This window comes from Petromyzon marinus, chromosome 54, assembly GCF_048934315.1.
Source record: "Petromyzon marinus isolate PM22_M1 ecotype Great Lakes invasive population chromosome 54, UKy_Petmar_22M1.pri1.0, whole genome shotgun sequence".
Taxonomy (NCBI): Eukaryota; Metazoa; Chordata; class Hyperoartia; order Petromyzontiformes; family Petromyzontidae; genus Petromyzon; species Petromyzon marinus.
The window spans coordinates 5,244,983-5,263,308 of record NC_133720.1 but is presented as its reverse complement, the minus strand read 5'-3'; the positions used below and the strand labels follow the sequence as shown (position 1 = coordinate 5,263,308).

The following is an 18,326-nucleotide window of genomic DNA, read 5'->3' as shown; positions in this document are numbered from 1 at the left end:
TTCTAATTAAGAGACTCACAGACTCGCATAGAGACCTATGAGTGCCTGCCTCTCGATATCAAGATGCGACGGCATATCAAGACCGCTGTACAAACCCAGCAACCCATTCATTACTTATAGTGACACACGCACCATGACGTCACTCGGGGTTTCTAGTGGTGTCTTGACTAATGACGTCGTCACGGGCCACATTGTCTCGGGGCCTTGCCATCTCATCGTGACGTCTTATAAGACATGTTGGTGGACGACAACCTCCATATCCCGATTACGTCACACAGCGACTTTTGTGGCGTGTCGTCACAAAACTTTGATTTTTTTGCGTGACGTCGGGAGGAGGGAGGTGGGGGTGACGACCTGACGTCATCGCGCCCGGGGGGCTGGGAAAGGGGGCGTGACGTCATCGCACCTGGGGGAGTGGAGTAGGAAAGTGACGTCATTGCGCCTGGAGGTGAAGTGGGGTGGGGATGCGCTGGAGGGGGTGGCGGTGACGTGACGTCACGACGGCGATCGCGATGGCGGGCCTGCTTTCCCATCGACAGAGAGTCTGCCGCCTCTACAAGAAGGCGCTGCGCCACCTCGAGTCGTGGGTTGTCTACAGGTGAGGGGAGGGGAGCACCGGGAGGTGCATCGGGCGGTGGGGCAGCCCATCCTCACTGGGTCAGGTCAACGCATGGCAACACCCGGGGTCTGTCTGCCCCGTGACCTCCTTGCCTTGCAAAGCGGAGCCTTCGACCGCTTTAGCGTGCACCTAGCCTGGCACAGGCGACTGTGCGCCGCTCGCGCGCTTGGTGGCGAGCGGCGGCGGCGCTGTTGTTGTTGTTGTTGGCGGTGAGGGGAGCCACGCGCGGTCGCCGAAAGGGGGAGAGCCGGGGAGCCGAGGCCTCTGCGGCCTCAAGGGCAAGCCTAAGCGCCGCCGGGCGAGGCGGGGAGACGGCGGCGGGGGTCGTGAAGGGGTCGTGATGGAGGTCGTGAAGGGGTCGTGAAGGGTTCGTGAAGGGGTCGTGAAGGGATCGTGAAGGGGTCGTGAAGGGGGTCGTGAAGGAGGTCGTGAAGGGGGTCGTGAAGGGGTCCGTGAAGGGGTCGTGAAGGGGTTGGTGAAGGGGGTCGTGAAGGGGGTCGTGAAGGGGTCCGTGAAGGGGTCGTGAAGGGGGTCGTGAAGGGTTCGTGAAGGGGTCGTGATGGAGGTCGTGAAGGGGTCGTGAAGGGGTCCGTGAAGGGGTCCGTGAAGGGGGTCGTGAAGGGTTCGTGAAGGGATCGTGAAGGGGTCGTGAAGAGGGTCGTGAAGAGGGTCGTGAAGGGGTCGTGAAGGGGTCGTGAAGGGGTTCGTGAAGGGGGTCGTGAAGGGGTCCGTGAAGGGGTCGTGAAGGGGTTCGTGAAGGGGTCGTGAAGGGGTTCGTGAAGGGGGTCGTGAAGGGGTCGTGAAGGGGGTCGTGAAGGGGGTCGTGAAGGGGTTCAGAATCGGGAATATTTTTTTGAACGTCCACAATAGAGGTGTTTTCTTTTTGAGGTAGGATCGCGTAAATATATCAATGTGTCGTCAAACCCGCCACCACCCGGACACGGACAATTAGTAAGGTTTGTCACGTTAACAGAAACGTGGCCAAATTTTGATTTAAAGCTTTCGTGACTGCAGTAATTCATATTCTAAGCTCTTTCGGTAAAGTCACGTTGAAGGGAAACAATAAAATAATAAAATATATATAAAACAATAAAAATTCTCACGACGTTTCGACCATAACACAAACGGTCATCATCAGGTGTTTTTTATATATTTTATTATTTTATTGTTTCCCTTCAACGTGACTTTACCGATCGAGCTCAGAATAGAAACATGCCAGTTCGTTACTGGTACAGCACACAACGGATTGGCTGTACACCGGTGGTGGTACGCGCTATAAAACAATCACATTATTCGCAATAATTATATACTTTGCCGCAAATTCCCAACCCTCCCAGCTCAGAACACAACACCTGTGTGGGTTGGTGTGTGTGGAGTGTGTGTGGTGTGTGCGGTTGTGGTGCAATCTTGATTTGAAGATTTCGTGACTGCAGGAATTCCATACTCTTTGGTTCTTTCGGTAAAGTCACGTGGCAGGTAGCAAAATAATAAACCGACGTTTCGATCGCAACGCAAGCACCCGTCATCAGGTGGGACAACCACAGCAAGTAGGCGAGAGACATCTGCCTGTGGTGTGTGTGCGTGCGTGCGTCACAAAAAAAACACAAATCTGAATTCTCGTGGTGTCTAAGCAAGTCGTAAGGCGATATTGTTCGTTTATGTGGGTACACGAAGCTTCACCGTCTTTGTTGTTGTTGGCCGTGTGGCAGAGCTGCCCCTGATGATTCCGGTGGCTCCCTTTGGCCTGCAAAGTGGCCCCGGAAATCCCCAAATCAACGGTCGATGTGTTGACCTTTTGTTATCCAGGCAAGTCTCATGCTAGACTTGCAGTAAACCGTAGAATATCGTCAAATTTGGCGACAGGGTCAAAGATTTCAGACTTGTTTTATGAGGACCGGTGTGTTATGCTGCACCGGTGTACCGCCAATACGTCCGTTTATTTACACTGGAGGAATCCGATGAGCTGTAAAGCTCTTGTTTTTACAGATGTCCAGTCAGGGGCAGGTAAGAACGTCACAACAACAAACAGTACAACAACAACAGCAGCAGTGCAAAAGTACCAGAAAGGTAAGCAAATCTCCCAAAAACGTACCAATCAAACGAAACCATCCCCATGCTACCAGGCAAAGCCTGCCGAGGCACGGACTTATTTTTCAGAAACGACCCGGCTATCACAAATGATAGCTCGACAAAGTGGCTCATCGCGTGGACACTTAAACCATGGGGGTTACCACGGGTCTTAGTTACCTCGAGGTTACAGGTTACCCGCCAGGGGGTTACCCGGCCATGCCGGATCCATCGGGGCGACTAGCCAAAGTGGTGGAAATTCCTTATTGCCGTGGCGGGGCCGAGTCTATCCGCAGGACAACCGCCGTTGACTTCCTCACTCAAGTGGTGCTCGTTTTATCGATCCCGCAGGGATGATGGTGCCGAGTGAAACAGCGCCTGGATACAAACTCGCGGACTTGGAGTTTGCGCGTCTCTCTCTCCCCGCGGCCGCGTGACATTTTCTCCGGGTCCTTCTGGTTTTTTCCCTCCACATTTCGAACCAACAACACGCGTTTCGAACATCTGGCTGCTGTACATTTCCACGTGATAAGCCACCTTGTTGAGCTATGATTTGTGGCCAGGTATCTTGCGAAAAAGCTATCTAGCTCAGTTGGGCCTTACCTGGTTAAAATAAAAGTTAAATAGTTATTTTGTAGTGTACTGTACTGTATATGAATGCATTTGATGTGCATCATTCCATTTAACCGGTGGTTTGTTTTAGACTTTATAGCATTTCCTTTGCATCCAAAATTAAGCAATTGAAGCAATTGACGGGACCCCGGGGTCCCATCACTACCCCGGGGTGGAAAAAACCGCGTAGCGACACGAGTCTTGCTGCCTTACCGACAACAAAACTAAGTGTCAATCGATTGGCCTTGTCGAGAGCTACTCGGGGCACTAAGTTTCGTAAAAAGTTGAAAAATTACATAAACACGTTCAATTCACCGCCTGGGGGGCGGGGCTCGCCTTGGCAAAGAAGCTGAGGATCGACGGCTGACCGGAGGGCGTCGTCGCCGCGCGCGACTGCGGCAGACGCCCCCCGGGGCTCGCGTTTGGCCGGTGGGGTGGCGCCCGTCGTGTCGATCGCCGCCTGCTGCTGCTGCTGCTGGCGCTTGTTGGTGCGAGTCTGGGCGGGCGGCGCGTTGCTGTCGGGGTCACGAGTGGGCGGACTGAAGAAAAATAATAATTATTGACCTGATTTTTGCGGGACCCCGGGGTCCCGCCAAATGATTGAATTGTGCAGAGTTTTGTTTGGGATTTTTGTTATTGTTGTTGCAAGGGACACTGAGGCTAAACAGGGCGCACACCGAGATGCCTTCTTAAAATAGAGCGAGAGTGTTTGGCTACTGCTGTACATTTCTGCGTTATCAGCCACTTCGTCGAGTTATCATTTGTCGGGGCCAGCTCGCTGCTGAAAAAATAAGATCTCCGTAGCTCGGTGGTTGTTCTCAGCTGGTAAAATGAATAAAAACTTAAAATAATTTGTTTAAAGTCAAGGTTGGCTAATTGCACGTGCGACCTCCCACACCACCCCCCCCCCGCTCCCCACATTTTTTGCCGCAGGGATGAGTATCGCTTCCAGGCGGTGCTCCTGCGGGAGCGCTTCGAGCGGAGCAAGGGCGAGAGGAACATGGTGAGGGCGACGCAGCTTCTGGTGGACGGGGAGCAGGAGTTCTGGCTCAACCAGCACCCGCAGCCATACATCTTCCCCGAGGCGCCCGGAGGCACCATGTACGAACGCTTCGAGTGCTACAAGGTGATGAGGGTGGGGAGGGGGGGGGAATGGCGGTGGCAAGATGTTAACGAGCTCACCTGGTATGCAGGAGGTCGTGGGTTCGATTCCGACCCTGGACGCCAGTTGTATATTTGGTGTTTTCTCTCTCACCATGGCCGCGTGTATTTTTTCTCCAGGTCCTCCGGTTTTTCCCTCCACATTTAGAAACATGCGTCGAGAGTTTGTGTGTGTGTGCGTATGTTGAACTTCTCTCGTGCCGAAAGGAGCCAACTGCGCTAATCGGAGGTGTGGAAGGAGGACAACAAATGAAACAGAAAAAAGTATTTAGCTGCTAGAAATTTCCACGCGATAAGTCACTTCGTTGAGCTATCATTTGTGGCCAGGTCGCTTCTGAAACAGGTCCCTGCAGGGTGGGCTGGTAGGACAAGTCTCTGCGCTGTCTATTGCTGATTTTACACCCAACAGCACGAGATTTCACTTCGTTAAAGTATTGAAAGGGGACGGACGGACGGACACATTAATCTATTACAGGCTGGTACACTCAGTTTACAACTTCGTTCCTATAAGAGCTTTCTAGCTTGGTGGTCCTTACCTGGTAAAATAGCAAGAGTTAAACAGTTAATAGTCCACGCTGCAGCCCGTCGGATAAACTAAGTCCCGTGGGTCATTTAATCTCACCGACAGCGTCACTCAAATGGACTTTAATAATGGTCCTCGGAGGGTTGGAAGTTAAATCAGCTTGATTACGTCACCAGAACGCGAACATGTGTGTTGTTTTCGTGCGTGCATACGATGTTAGAATTTTCCATAAAACGACACGTGTGTGTGTGTGTGTGCCGTCTGCTGCACGTGTGTCAGGTGCCCGAGACTGTTCTGGATTACTGGCATCCGTCGGAGAAAGCCCAGTACCCGGATTACTTTGCTAAGCGGGAGCAGTGGAAACAGCTTCGCCTGCAGAGCTGGGAGAAAGAGGTAAAGTCCACCCGGGCAACCCACACCTTGAACACGGCATCAGCGAGCTTTCTTCCCCGATTCCATTTTTCCATCTCGGCCTTTCTCTTGTCAATTACCATCTCCCTGTCTCACCATATGTCTCTCCCATCTCCCTCCCCGACGGTGCCGGTGTCTCTAGCTTTCTCCCCGATTCTCCTTTTACATCTCGGCCTTCCTCATGTAACTCACCGTCTTGCCTGTCTCCCCTTTATTTTGCGCGCGGTTGAAATTTACTTTTGCTCAGTCGGTGTTAGCCGGCGAAGGCGTGGCGCATTTATTTATTTAATTCCTGTTTGCTCTGTGCCCCTCCTGTACTGTTCCCGTTGCATTGTAATGTGCACTTTGAGGGTGACATTGGCACGTAAAATAAATATTGATTCATCCTCATGTCTCTCCCTCTCCGTTCGTATCCTCAGTTCTCCCTCACTCTCGGTGTGTCCTCGCTTCTGCTCGGCCTTCCTTGTCTCTGTGTATTTCACTTCATCCCTCTGTCTCATCTTTGCCTCTTGTCTCCTCTCCTCCTCATTCCTCTCGTCTCTCTATCCGTCTTTCTTTCTCACGTAAACATTGCCCCTGGGGAGACGATGGGGGCCAAACGTGGTGCTATCCACCCCAACCACCTCGCGTGCCATGCCGGCCTTCATAGATGCTACTCGCGAATAGCACTTGCCTCAACAGTCTGTTACAGGCTACATGGGGGGGGGGGGATCTCTGTGTCTTTGTGTGCGCTTTGTCAGATGAAACAGCTGCAAGCGGAGACCCCGGCAGACGGACCGACTACAGAGGCTTTGCCGCCGGCACGCAAAGACGGGCAGCTCCCACCGCTGTGGTGGAGCGAGGTGACCCGATCGCGAGAGATGCCCTGAGCCCTATGCACACCCACACCCACACGCACACGCACACCCACACGCACACCCACACGCACACCCACACGCACACCCACACAAGGCCACGCGCGGGTAGGCACACACAGTGGCCCAGTGGCTTAATGTGACCGTGCCACCCGTGTACCAGTCGCAGTGTGTCCTAGTCGCAGTGTACCAGTTGGTGTACAACAACCACCGCTACGGTTGGAGAAGCATCTTCTTGGTGAGATCTTTTCCTTACCCATATCTGGTTTAGACATTCGGTCCTAAGTCCCAGCCGTCGTTCATGTCGTGGGGCGACACGGACACACAAACGTACGGGGGGGGGGGGGGGGGGGGGGGGGGGGGGGAGTGTCTCAAGCTTGTGGGACGATAAGTCGGGAACGCTCTTAGACATCCGCCGCCTCCCGGCGTTACGTTGGGACGTTACGTTGGGACGTTACGTTGGGACGCCAGGTTGGGGACCCCCACGTTAGAATTGAAAATGGTTTTGGACAATTGCCTCGCGTGATCCGCGATCGTTTAACCAACTTGCAAATGGCACCGTGCGCAATTACAATAAATTTGGATTGCATCGCCACGCTTGTGTTGTGTGTATTTTCGCGGAGTTCGACTTTGTAAGTCTGCGTTATCGTGATTTTGATCGTTGTAGTGGTGGTGGTTTTGATGGTTGTGGCGGTTCGATGCGGGTGGGCTATTTCCTCACGCTCCCGAAACTCCCCGGCACGGCAGACATCTGTGTTTAAGTCCACTCAGCTCTATTGCACCCGGAATAACTAACATATTCCTGCGGAGGGAGCTGGTAGAAACGTTGGGTTGCTCGGTCAATGGCCAGGGTCAACGGCGGCACCACGTGGTATATTCTGCAAATATGCCCGACTGTCAGGGCAGGCACAAGCCGACGTGAGTAGGTTAAACGTTGAGTTTTATAAGGGCACCACGGGGTGACCAGCCCCTCCCCACCCAGCCCCACCGTCCCCACCCAGCCCCACCATGCCCCACCCTCCCTACCCAGCCCCTCCCCACCTTCCCCTCCCCACCCAGCCCCTCCCAACCCACCCTTCCCCACCCAGCCCCACTCTCCCCTCCCCACCCTCCCTTCTCCACCCAGCCCCACCCCTCCCATTTTTGGATGCCAGACGGACGGACACAATAATCCCTTGTGGGCTGGTGTAACCAGGAGGTTCCTATCAGTATTAACGATTTAACTTTTATTATTTTACCAGTTAAGGCCCACTGAGCTATGTAGCTCTTCTTCGGAAGCGACCTGGCCACAAATGATAGCGCAACGAGAAGCGGCTTACGTGGAAAAATATCGCAGCCAATTACTCTAAACGCATGATTCTAAACGTGGAGGGAAAAACCGGAGGACCCGGAGAAAAATCCACGCGACCACTGAAAGAACGTGCAAACTCCAAATCTACAGACGTGAGGGTGGGAATCGAACCCACGACCTCCTGTAAACCAAGCAAGGTAGTTAACAACTCGTCACCGTGGGGACAGATGGGTGAATGAAAGTTAAGTCGATCGGCATGTCGCGTGGAGTGAGGTCAAGTGTGGGTACTCTCACCTCTTCCAAATGTTTTGGCCAAGTGTGGAAGAGTAAGCCAAATGCCCTCCTGCAAGGGGCTCTCTAGTGCTCTATTTAGTGGAGGCTCTTTTCCCAGAAACAGGTGCAGGCCAGAAATTGCAATTACTTTTACCTCTCTGTGGATATCCCTTAAGTTCATAGCATCCTACTCCTCCACGCGAATCCCAATGAACAATGTGTTTATAAATTGAGAAACGTCTGAAGATAAAACATTCTTATGATGTGCAAAGTCTGAACCGAGTAAAGAGCGTAAGGATTGGAGTTAAGTTTGCGGAAATAATGCCCTTCTCTTTTTGTAAAAGCAAATCGCACACCGCGAGCATCTGCTTTTAAACATTTATTGAACACGGACATCAACCAGTCCTACATAATGTGAATAGGAAATGAACAACATACATTGCCCGCGACGATTGAAAGTTTAAACCCACGAGTTTTCATATATCGTCAGACTGTGGAAATATCCGACCACCCCCAGCGACCTTTCCCCTACATGGCCCGTTACTACCACATTATGAACGCTTTCCCATTCCGATGACGTACACGTACCAGAAAAAAAAACTTTATCGGTACCGAGGCTCCCACCAGGGCCACGCGGGAGGGCGCGCGGCTCAGTTTGGTGCCAGCCATCACGGAGCGCGGTCGTGTCTCTGCGGTTCGATATCTTTAAAAGCAACGGCGCTACTACGCCTCTAGATAAAATTAACGCCGAGCCGCTCGCGTGTTCCGAGGTTCAGCGGTGAACGGGACACACCACGCCCTGCAACTTGCAGACATCTTGGAAGGGGAAAGGGTGAAGCGCACCGAATATACTTTGAATCCAATTTTTTTTAAATATATAAAATCAACCTGCGTTTTCGTCTCCTCTCGTCACGGTCGATGACCTAAAAAAGGAAAAACACTTAATCCGCTAATCGGCCGATCTTCATAAAGCTGAGGGACCCGTATCTTAAAACAGAGGGGGTGGGGGGGGGGGGGCCCTTGCCCGTAAAATTGTGATCGTTCGCCAGCGGTGGGTGCTCACAAGACGTGGGACACAAGGACAGAGGATTAACTTGGACATGGAATGCACATTGAGACATGGGACACGGGGACACGAGATGTATGTTGAACTTCTTTCGCATCGTACATCGCCAACTGTGCTAATCAGAGGTGCGGGAACAGACTAGCCTGACTGATGCAAATGTCCACGTGATAAGCCACCTTCGTTGAGCTATTATTTCTGGCCAGGTTGCTCCTGACAAGGAAACTCAAAGCTCAGTGGGCTTTACCTGGTAAAATAAACGTACATTTATATATACGTATTTTAGTGATTTGCTTATCAATTGCTATCCTTTGCACTCCTATCATGTTTGTTGTACTGTTAGTTGTCACTTTCTGACCCGCCCTTTTTCACAAACGTCCAGTCGTGGCGGGTCAGAACATAACAACAGCCGGGATTTTGAATGGAGAGGGCGAGAAGGAGTGGAGAACGAGATACGTAGGGGCAAGACCATGGAGAGATGTGTAAACTAGATTTGTAGTTCGATCCCGGACCCTGACTATGCCTGTTGTATATTTGAAGTCCGTGCATTATCTCTCTTTCCCCGTGGTGGTCGTGTGGATTTTTTTACGGTTTCCTCCGGATTTGCCCTACTAAACATTTAGAAACAACACGCGTTGCGAGGATTCGGCTGCTATTGTAAATTCCTATGTGCGATGATGATATCATCACGTGTCGCCAGGTCGCCTCTGAAAAAGAACCAACAGCTCAAGTGGGGTTTTTACCTGGTAAGATTAAAAAGCTGTTTAGTTTCTTAGCCGATTAGCAAACGACACAAATCAGCTAACGGCCAAAGACCTCGTTGAGGCGCACCATCAGGATGTCGTCCAGCGTCTGGCTGTCAAGGTCGCACCGGTTGGGCGACAGGATAAAGTCAAGGGCGGAGACGGCCCTCTCAACGCTGGCGTGCGCCACGGGCACCGCCAGCGCCACCTGGGACAGCCGGAAGAGCTCCGGCTTGGAGTACCTCCAGCCTTCCCAGTGCACCAGGACATTGGCGTCCTTCTTGAGGCGAGGCTCGCCGTCGAGCGCCTGCAGCGCAGCTGCCACGTCGTCCGCGCCGTCGTCCGCGCCCGGCCGCCCTCCCGGCTTGCGGTGCGAATCGCTCTCCTTCGCCTGCAGGAGCCTCTCGAGCTCGTCGCATTCGCCGTACGTCCCCGCTGCCCCCGCCCCCGGGTCTTCCGGCGAGCGCTCGTCCGGCGTGTCGAAGGAGGCGCGTCCGCCGCGCGGCCCCATCGCCGCCCACGCCCGACGCAGGTGCCGCTGGGCCCGTTCCGACTCACCGTCGGTGAGCAGGACGCCGTACCTCGGGTCCATGTAGACGGCGGCGACGACCGCGTCGTTGCCCAGCAGCTGCTTCTCGCGCCTCTTCATTGCGCACGCCAGGGGGTGAGAGAACTCCGACCCGACGCTGGCGGTGTCCAGGTGGCACTTGAGCCACGCTCCGTAAAAGTCGCCGATCGTAAGCTGCCCCGACCGGAAACTCTCGGCCGCCGCCCTCGCGGGCTTCAGAGCCGCCAGCAGATCCCGCAGGCGCTCCCAGGCGCCGTGGGAGAGCACCAGGTCGGGGACGGACGCGGCCTCGCGCTCGCAGAAGCCCTCGAGATCAAGGAGGCCTTCGAGCATGCCGTACGTGGAGTGCCACCGGGCGGGCCGATCGACGGCGGGCGCCCGCAGGTTCCGTTCGCGGAGAGAGGCCGCGACCGGCTGCGTTGCCAGCTGCCGGCAAACTCGCCTGGCGTCGGACACGAGGCGCGCGGTGGGGGCGTCGTCGAGGGCGTCGCCCACGGCCAGCTGCAGCGCGTGGGCCGCGCAGCGGACGCCCCTCATGAGCGAGTGGGCGCCGCCCGACATCTCTTGGAGGCGCAGCTCCGTCAGCTCGAGGCTCTCCGCGGCGGCGTCCTCCGCCTCCGAGCCCGAGTCCCCCGCCGGTTCCCCGTCGTCGTACCGCCCCTCCGCCGAACCCTGCCGCCCGACGAGGGTTTTCGTGGCGTCGCCGCCCGTTGTGACCGAGTAGACGTTCGCCACGTCCACGGCGTAGTCGTGGAGCACACCAACGACCACGGCCGCGAGGTCCTCCCCGCCCGCGACCTCCCTGGCCGCGAGCGTGCGCAGCGCGAGCGCGCCGTCGCGCACGAGCTGCACGCCGATCGCCAGGACGGAGCGGCCGAAGCGCGAGGCAGCATCCAGCCGCAGGCAGACGAGCGCGTCCCTCAGCTCCGCCCGGACGAGGTCGCGCGCCGCGGCCGCCGCGGCGCTCACGTTCTCCCGGACGCTGTCGGCATCGACGGCGAGCGAGCCCCTCAGGCCGTCGAGCAGCGGGTCGACGAGCTTGCGGAAGCCGGTGTCGTCCATCAGCGAGAAGGGCCGACCGTTCGCGGTCACGAGCTCCGTGCAGGCGTCGCGGATCTGCTCGGCGGTTATTTTCACGGGGATGCACTTGGGCTTCTTGACCGCGCCGGGGTCGACGGCCGCGTGGCGTCCTCCAGCGGCGAGGCGGGGCTTCTTGCCCGACGGCTCACCGTAGCCGGGCGGGGGCCCGGCGTCGTTGCGAGCCTGCGCGTCCCTCCGGGTCGCAAGGTCGATCTCTTCGGGGTGGACGTAACGAACGTGGCGCTCGAGGTTGGCGGCGTGCTGGCCCGCCATGACGCGCTGGCAGTTGCCGATGGTGCACGTCGATGTGTCGTTGGCCGGGTTGTAGATGAAAAAGTTCCGGAAGGGGTTCGTCCGCTCGCGGCCCATCGTGAGCGAGGTGCGCAGAGAAAGCCTCTGCAATGACAACAATGAGGTCAAAGTCACTCGCTCCGGCTCGCCGCACAAAAACCACGGTCCGTACGAGGGTACTCGACCCCTTTGCTAAGGAGATGATGTGACCGATGCCTTTTTTCACGGGTGTCGTATGGTGAAAACCCACCCAACAGATGCGGCTAAACTTCACGCCCGGGACTTTATTTTGGGTTAGATCGTGTAGGTATGTCAGTTTGAATTTACTAACAGGAGATGTTAACTACCTTGCCGTGGTATACAGAAGTTCGTGGGTTCGATCCTGACCCTCATGCCTGTACATTTGGAGTTTGCATGTCTCTCTCCGTGGGTAATGAATGGGAATGCTGGGTAATGAATGGGAATGCTGGGTGATGAATGGGAATGCTGGGTGATGAATGGGAATGCTGGGGAATGAATGGGAATGCTGGGTAATGAATGGGAATGCTGGGTAATGCGTGGTAATGCTAGGTAATGAATGGGAATGCTGGGTAATGCATGGGAATACTGGGTAATGCATGAGAATTCTGGGTAATGCATGGGAATTCTGGGTAATGAGTAGGAATGCTCGGTAATGAATGGGAATGCTAGGTAATGCGTGGGAATGCTGGGTAATGCGTGGGAATGCTGGGTAATGAATGGGAATGCTGGGTAATGCGTGGGAATTCTGGGTAATGAGTGGGAATGCTCGGTAATGAATGGAAATGCTGGGTAATGCGTGGGAATGCTGGGTAATGAATGGCAATGCTGGGTAATTAATGGGAATGCTGGGTAATGCGTGGGAATGCTGGGTAATGAATGGGAATGCTGGGTAATGCGTGGGAATTCTGGGTAATGAATGGGAATGCTCGGTAATGAATGGGAATGCTGGGTAATGCGTGGGAATGCTGGGTAATGCGTGGGAATGCTGGGTAATTAATGGGAATGCTGGGTAATGCGTGGAAATGCTGGGTAATGCATTGGAATTCTGGGTAATGAATGGGAATGTTGGGTAATTAATGGGAATGCTGGGTAATGCATTGGAATGCTGGGTAATGAGTGGGAATGCTGGGTAATGCGTGGGAATGCTGGGTAATGAATGGGAATGCTGGGTACTGAATGGGAATGCTGGGTAATGACACCGAACAACCACCGACATGCATTGCGCAGCAGTTGAACTTGCGACTCTCGGTCCTAACAACTGCAACTTGACATAAGAGGATGATGCCTTTGATAGGGCGTGCCTTTTTACATTACTATTGGCTTGTTTTTTTCTCACTATTACATTTGTATTTACATCTCCATGATAATAGTTTTATGCTACGTGTTATTTATAACCGGTCGTGGCATTCACTTGCTTTCTATTGGCTTTGACATCACGCTCCACAAAAAAGGGCCTAAAAGGTGAGTTGTCGAAAATTATTTCACGTTTGAAGCACTTTGCTCACCACCACCAGATCCTACCCCCACCACTACCACCACTACCAGACGCCTACCTTCAACACAAAGCCCTACCTTCAACACTACCAGGCCCTACCCTCACCGCCACTAGGCCCTGCCCTGACCACCACCAGACCCTACTCTCACCATCACCACCACCACCAGGCCCTACTCTCACCACCACCACCAGGCCCTACCCTCACCCTCACCACCAGGCCCTACCCTCACCACCAGACCCTACCCTCACCATCACCACCAGTCCCTACTCTCACCACCACCAGACCCTACTCTCACCACCATCACCAGTCCCTACCCTCACCATCACCACCAGTCCCTACCCTCACCACCACCACCAGGCCCTACCCTCACCATCACCACCAGGCCCTACCCTCACCATCACCACCAGGCCCTACTCTCACCACCACCAGACCCTACTCTCACCACCATCACCAGTCCCTACTCTCACCACCACCACCAGGCCCTACCCTCACTACCACCACCAGGCCCTACTCTCACCACCACCACCACCAGGCCCTACCCTCACCCTCACCACCAGGCCCTACCCTCACCCTCACCACCAGGCCCTACTCTCACCACCACCACCAGGCCCTACTCTCACCACCATCACCAGTCCCTACTCTCACCACCACCACCAGGCCCTACTCTCACCACCAGGCCCTACTCTCACCACCACCACCAGGCCCTACCCTCACCACCACCAGGCCCTACCCTCACCACCAGGCCCTACCCTCACCACCAGGCCCTACCCTCACCACCAGACCCTACCCTCACCACCAGGCCCTACTCTCACCACCACCAGGCCCTACACTCACCACCACCAGGCCCTACTCTCACCACCATCACCAGGCCCTACTCTCACCACCATCACCAGGCCCTACTCTCACCCTCACCACCAGGCCCTACCCTCACCACCACCAGGCCCTACTCTCACCACCACCACCAGGCCCTACTCTCACCACCACCACCAGGCCCTACCCTCACCACCACCACCAGTCCCTACCCTCAACACCACCAGGCCCTACCCTCACCAGCACCACCAGGCCCTACTCTCACCACCACCACCAGGCCCTACCCTCACCAGCACCAGGCCCGACCCTCACCACCACCACCCTCACCACCACCACCACCAGGCCCTACCCTCACCACCACCAGGCCCTACCCTCACCACCACCACCAGGCCCTACCCTCACCACCACCATGCCCTACCCTCACCACCACCACCCTCACCACTACCAGGCCCTACCCTCACCACCACCAGGCCCTACACTCACTACCACCACCAGTCCCTACCCTCACCATCACCACCAGTCCCTACCCTCACCACCACCACCAGGCCCTACCCTCACCACCAGTCCCTACCCTCACCACCACCAGGCCCTACCCTCACCACCACCAGGCCCTACCCTCACCACCACCAGGCCCTACTCTCACCACCATCACCAGTCCCTACCCTCACCACCACCAGTACCTACCCTCACCATCACCACCAGGCCCTACCCTCACCACCACCAGGCCCTACCCTCACCACCAGGCCCTACACTCACTACCAGGCCCTACCCTCACCACCAGCACCAGGCCCTACCCTCACCACCACCCCCAGGCCCTACCCTCACCACCACCAGGCCCTACCCTCACCACCACCAGGCCCTACCCTCACCACCACCAGGCCCTACCCTCACCACCACCACCAGGCCCTACCCTCACCACCACCACCAGGCCCTACCCTCACCACCACCACCAGGCCCTACCCTCACCACCACCACCAGGCCCTACCCTCACCACCACCCTCACCACTAAACCAGGTAGTTCTGCTCACCTCGGCTCTGTCCGCTTCACGTCCAAGAGGTCGCGCGGGGTTCGCGATGAACCTCTCGCGCGCGCACGCACGCACTAGAGGTTCCGGGCGCGCGAGAGGTTCCGGGCGCGCAAGAGGTTCCGGGCGCCAGGGACCGCGCTCATTTGCTCGGCGAAGTCAAAGCGACCCGACGCCTCGTGTGCGTAGAGCAGAGTGGACCACGCCTCTCACAAGGCAGTAGTACTGTGTAGGAACCTCCTGGTTACACCACCAGCCCACAGGGGATTATTGTGTCCGTCCGTCCGTCGTGCATCCAAAAATGGGAGGGGTGGGGCTGGGTGGAGAGGGGAGGGTGGGGAGGGGCTGGGTGGGGAGGGGCTGGGTGGAGAGGGGAGGGTAGGGAGGGGCTGGGTGTGGAGGGTGGGGCTGGGTGGGGAGGGGCTGGGTGGGGAGGGTGGGGCTGGGTGGGGAGGGGCTGGGTGGGGAGGGTGGGGAAGGTGGGGCTGGGTGGGGCTGGGTGGGAGGGGTGGGGCTGGGTGGGGAGGGGCTGGTCACCCCGTGGTGCCCTTATAAAACTCAACGTTTAACCTACTCACGCCGGCTTGTGCCCGCCCTCACAGTCGGGCATATTTGCGGAATACACCACGTGGTGCCGTTGACCCTGGCCATTGACCGAGCAACCCAACATTCCTACCAGCTCCCTCCGCAGGATTGTGTAGTTAAGAGTCGCTGGTGCACGTGGTTGCTATAGGAGGGGTATAAGTAGGGGGAAATGTGTTCCTCTCCACGGAAATATTTATTTTTTAAAGATATTAGAAAAAGCGAGATGTATGCGCTCCGAATACATCTTCTCAAGGAGGCAATTATAATTATTAATCATACATCTTGATTTGAAGCTTTCGTGACTGCAGGAATCCATAACCTTTATTAACAATTATTTTATAAAACAAAACAAATAAATAGTTATTAAAAAATAATAATTATTAATAATTACTTTTTGTTTTATTTTATTATTCTATCTAGTTGACTTTACCGAAATAACCAAAGAGTATTAATCATAGGGTTTTGGGTTAAATCGCACAGCTGTCGACTCTTATGGGTTTATTATAACCCCGTATTCATGCGGCATACAGCCGTTTGAATACGAACAAAACAACGTTTTGTCCATCTGTGTTTCTCTCTTGTGATGGGACTTTGTAGGATGAACGTTAAAATGTTTAAAAGACACGGGGTGACCAATACGGTCTGAATTGGTCTGTAATAATGTAGGGCACTGATAAGGAGTCCTGTTTCTTCACCTGAGGACAGCTACTTGTGTTGTGGCCGAAACGTCGTGGGAATTTTATTGTTTTATTTTATTATTTTATTCTCATTCTACGTGACTTTACCGAAACAACCAAAGAAGATTCATCCTTGCAGTCACGAAAGCTTTAAATCGAAATTTTAAAAAGATGTTTAGAGTTCACTCCTAAGTCTGCCACAGCCGCTTTGTGTTTCGCTTTAAACTATTGCCATTGTAGTGCGTATTTAATGTGCCGCTGCACTCTGTTGTAGGAGAAAACATTTATTACAAAGTCTATTTAATTAAGTAGAACGTGTTTGTCTATGTTTATTTAAAGTTGCCCATTTTGATGTGACGTCACATTTCTCACCCCCCCCCCCTCGTCACACATCGTCACAAATGTCTGACTCCACCCCCCCCCCTAGGTGCGTGACGTCATTTATGGACGGCCCCTTTGTGCGGCAGAGCCGTCCGGAAGGGCGTGTCGCGACATAACGCGACGTTGAGATTTGAACTCGTAATGTTGTAATTCGGTGTGGGAATATTTTACCAAACAAGTTTGTTGTTAGTATTCATATAATCTAAGAAATATTACATTTAAGCAATTTACAACGATATTTATCACATTATTCTATGATTAAAATTGTTAATAAACTTACATGAAGAACAATTATTGATAACTTGTTTGATAACTAAAATGTACAGTTTAAAACACGAAGTGGGGGTGAATGCTATGTTTCTTGATACATGTTTAGAAATAACTTAAATCTTAAAAAAATATTTTAGTCTTTTACTTTTCTTTAAAAACATCACTGTCTCGCAAATATATCTGATTTCAATGAAATTTTCAGGGTTTAAGTTTGAATTATGGTTTTAAAAAAGTGACACATTAAAATTAACATTTGATTGAACGAACATTTCCAATAGATTTACATATTCTTCATGTTTTTTTTTCAACTATTGCTCATTTGTCTTTTTGTTGTTGTGCAGGGATATTCTATCATGCCACATGGAGTGCATACATCAAAGAGGATGCTAGCAAAAGGATAGCAAAAGAGGCAATAATGAAATCACTTTAAAACACTTGCTGTATCCATGCTTCCTGCCCATCGAGAACTCGGTCCGCTGTGGCCAGTCCCGTCCGTGATGTAGTACGCCTTGGTGTCTTAATCTTTTGTCAACATTTTTGTATTAATTTAGTATAAATACATGTTAATTTTTATTCATGTGTTGTTTTTGTCTGATTATACGCGAACGAAAAGACACAAATTGGCCAGTTTTCTCATTGAAAGTAGTTACATTTCTAAATTTTACTGTCCTGGTCACAAAAGCAAAGTTTGTGGGGAATAATATCCATTTCCTATACTTTTTAGGCATAAGCAATTACGAAATAACACTTACTACCCAGAGACAAAAATTGTGTTAATGTTATGCAAACCTAATCCATGAATGTATCTCATGTAACGGTAAAGTGTAATGTTAAAATGAACATAATTTTGATTAAGTTCTTAAACGTTTTTACTTCGAATTCTGTTTTCTTCCAGAATGTTCACTTTAACCACGTGAAACTATGTAAATACATTTAGGCTGCGCGTATGGTATTGTAATTTAAAGGTGTAATTTACATTTTGCTAGTTGTTTATGTCACTACCATTACATTCAGTGATATATGGGAATTACGATTTACGAATAACATTAGTACAAAAAAACATTACTAAGGATTCTGTATGGTCTGGTACGGGAGGAGGTCCATGGGAGGTGACACCACAAGTTACCGCACTGTGTAACACCAACCCGAATTATGCCACTGCACAGTGTATATGTACTTTTTACACGCGTTCATTTAACTCATTATTTTTACACGCTTTCATTTAACTCGTTATTTTTACACGCTTTCATTTAACTCACTCTGTATGTTGTTGTCGTTGCATCCTCAAATATTGTAACTCAATTGTAACCCACTTCCCAAAGTGGTATCGACTGCAAACTTGGTATACTTATGTCATACTGATGACAACACGATATTCTATCATAAAAAAATACAAATATATTTTGAAACAATCATTTTTATATGTTGTATGTTTCGGCTTGGGTCTAATTATCCACGGCAAACTGACGTTGGCTGTAATTGGCCACGGTCCTTTACGTCGTGGC

The 18,326-nt window shown here is 52.9% G+C and overlaps 2 protein-coding genes across 2 annotated transcripts; one reads left to right on the top strand and one right to left on the bottom strand.

Annotated features, from left to right (window-relative positions):
• The first annotated feature begins 438 nt into the window (after nt 1-438).
• NDUFB9 (NADH:ubiquinone oxidoreductase subunit B9) lies at nt 439-6,842 on the top strand. Its single transcript, XM_032974615.2, has 4 exons — nt 439-598; nt 4,232-4,424; nt 5,262-5,375; nt 6,134-6,842. Exons 1-4 carry the CDS (start codon nt 513-515, stop codon nt 6,260-6,262), a joined length of 522 nt encoding a protein of 173 aa, XP_032830506.1. The 5' UTR covers nt 439-512; the 3' UTR covers nt 6,263-6,842.
• A 1,335-nt stretch (nt 6,843-8,177) lies between these two features.
• Nucleotides 8,178-15,234, bottom strand: LOC116954144 (uncharacterized). The gene is made up of 2 exons (XM_032974607.2): nt 14,912-15,234; nt 8,178-11,661 (listed from the first exon to the last, which is right to left on the bottom strand). The coding sequence occupies exon 2, from the start codon at nt 11,632-11,634 to the stop codon at nt 9,676-9,678; it is 1,959 nt and encodes a 652-aa protein (XP_032830498.1). The 5' UTR covers nt 11,635-11,661; nt 14,912-15,234; the 3' UTR covers nt 8,178-9,675.
• Between the last annotated feature and the right edge of the window lie 3,092 nt (nt 15,235-18,326).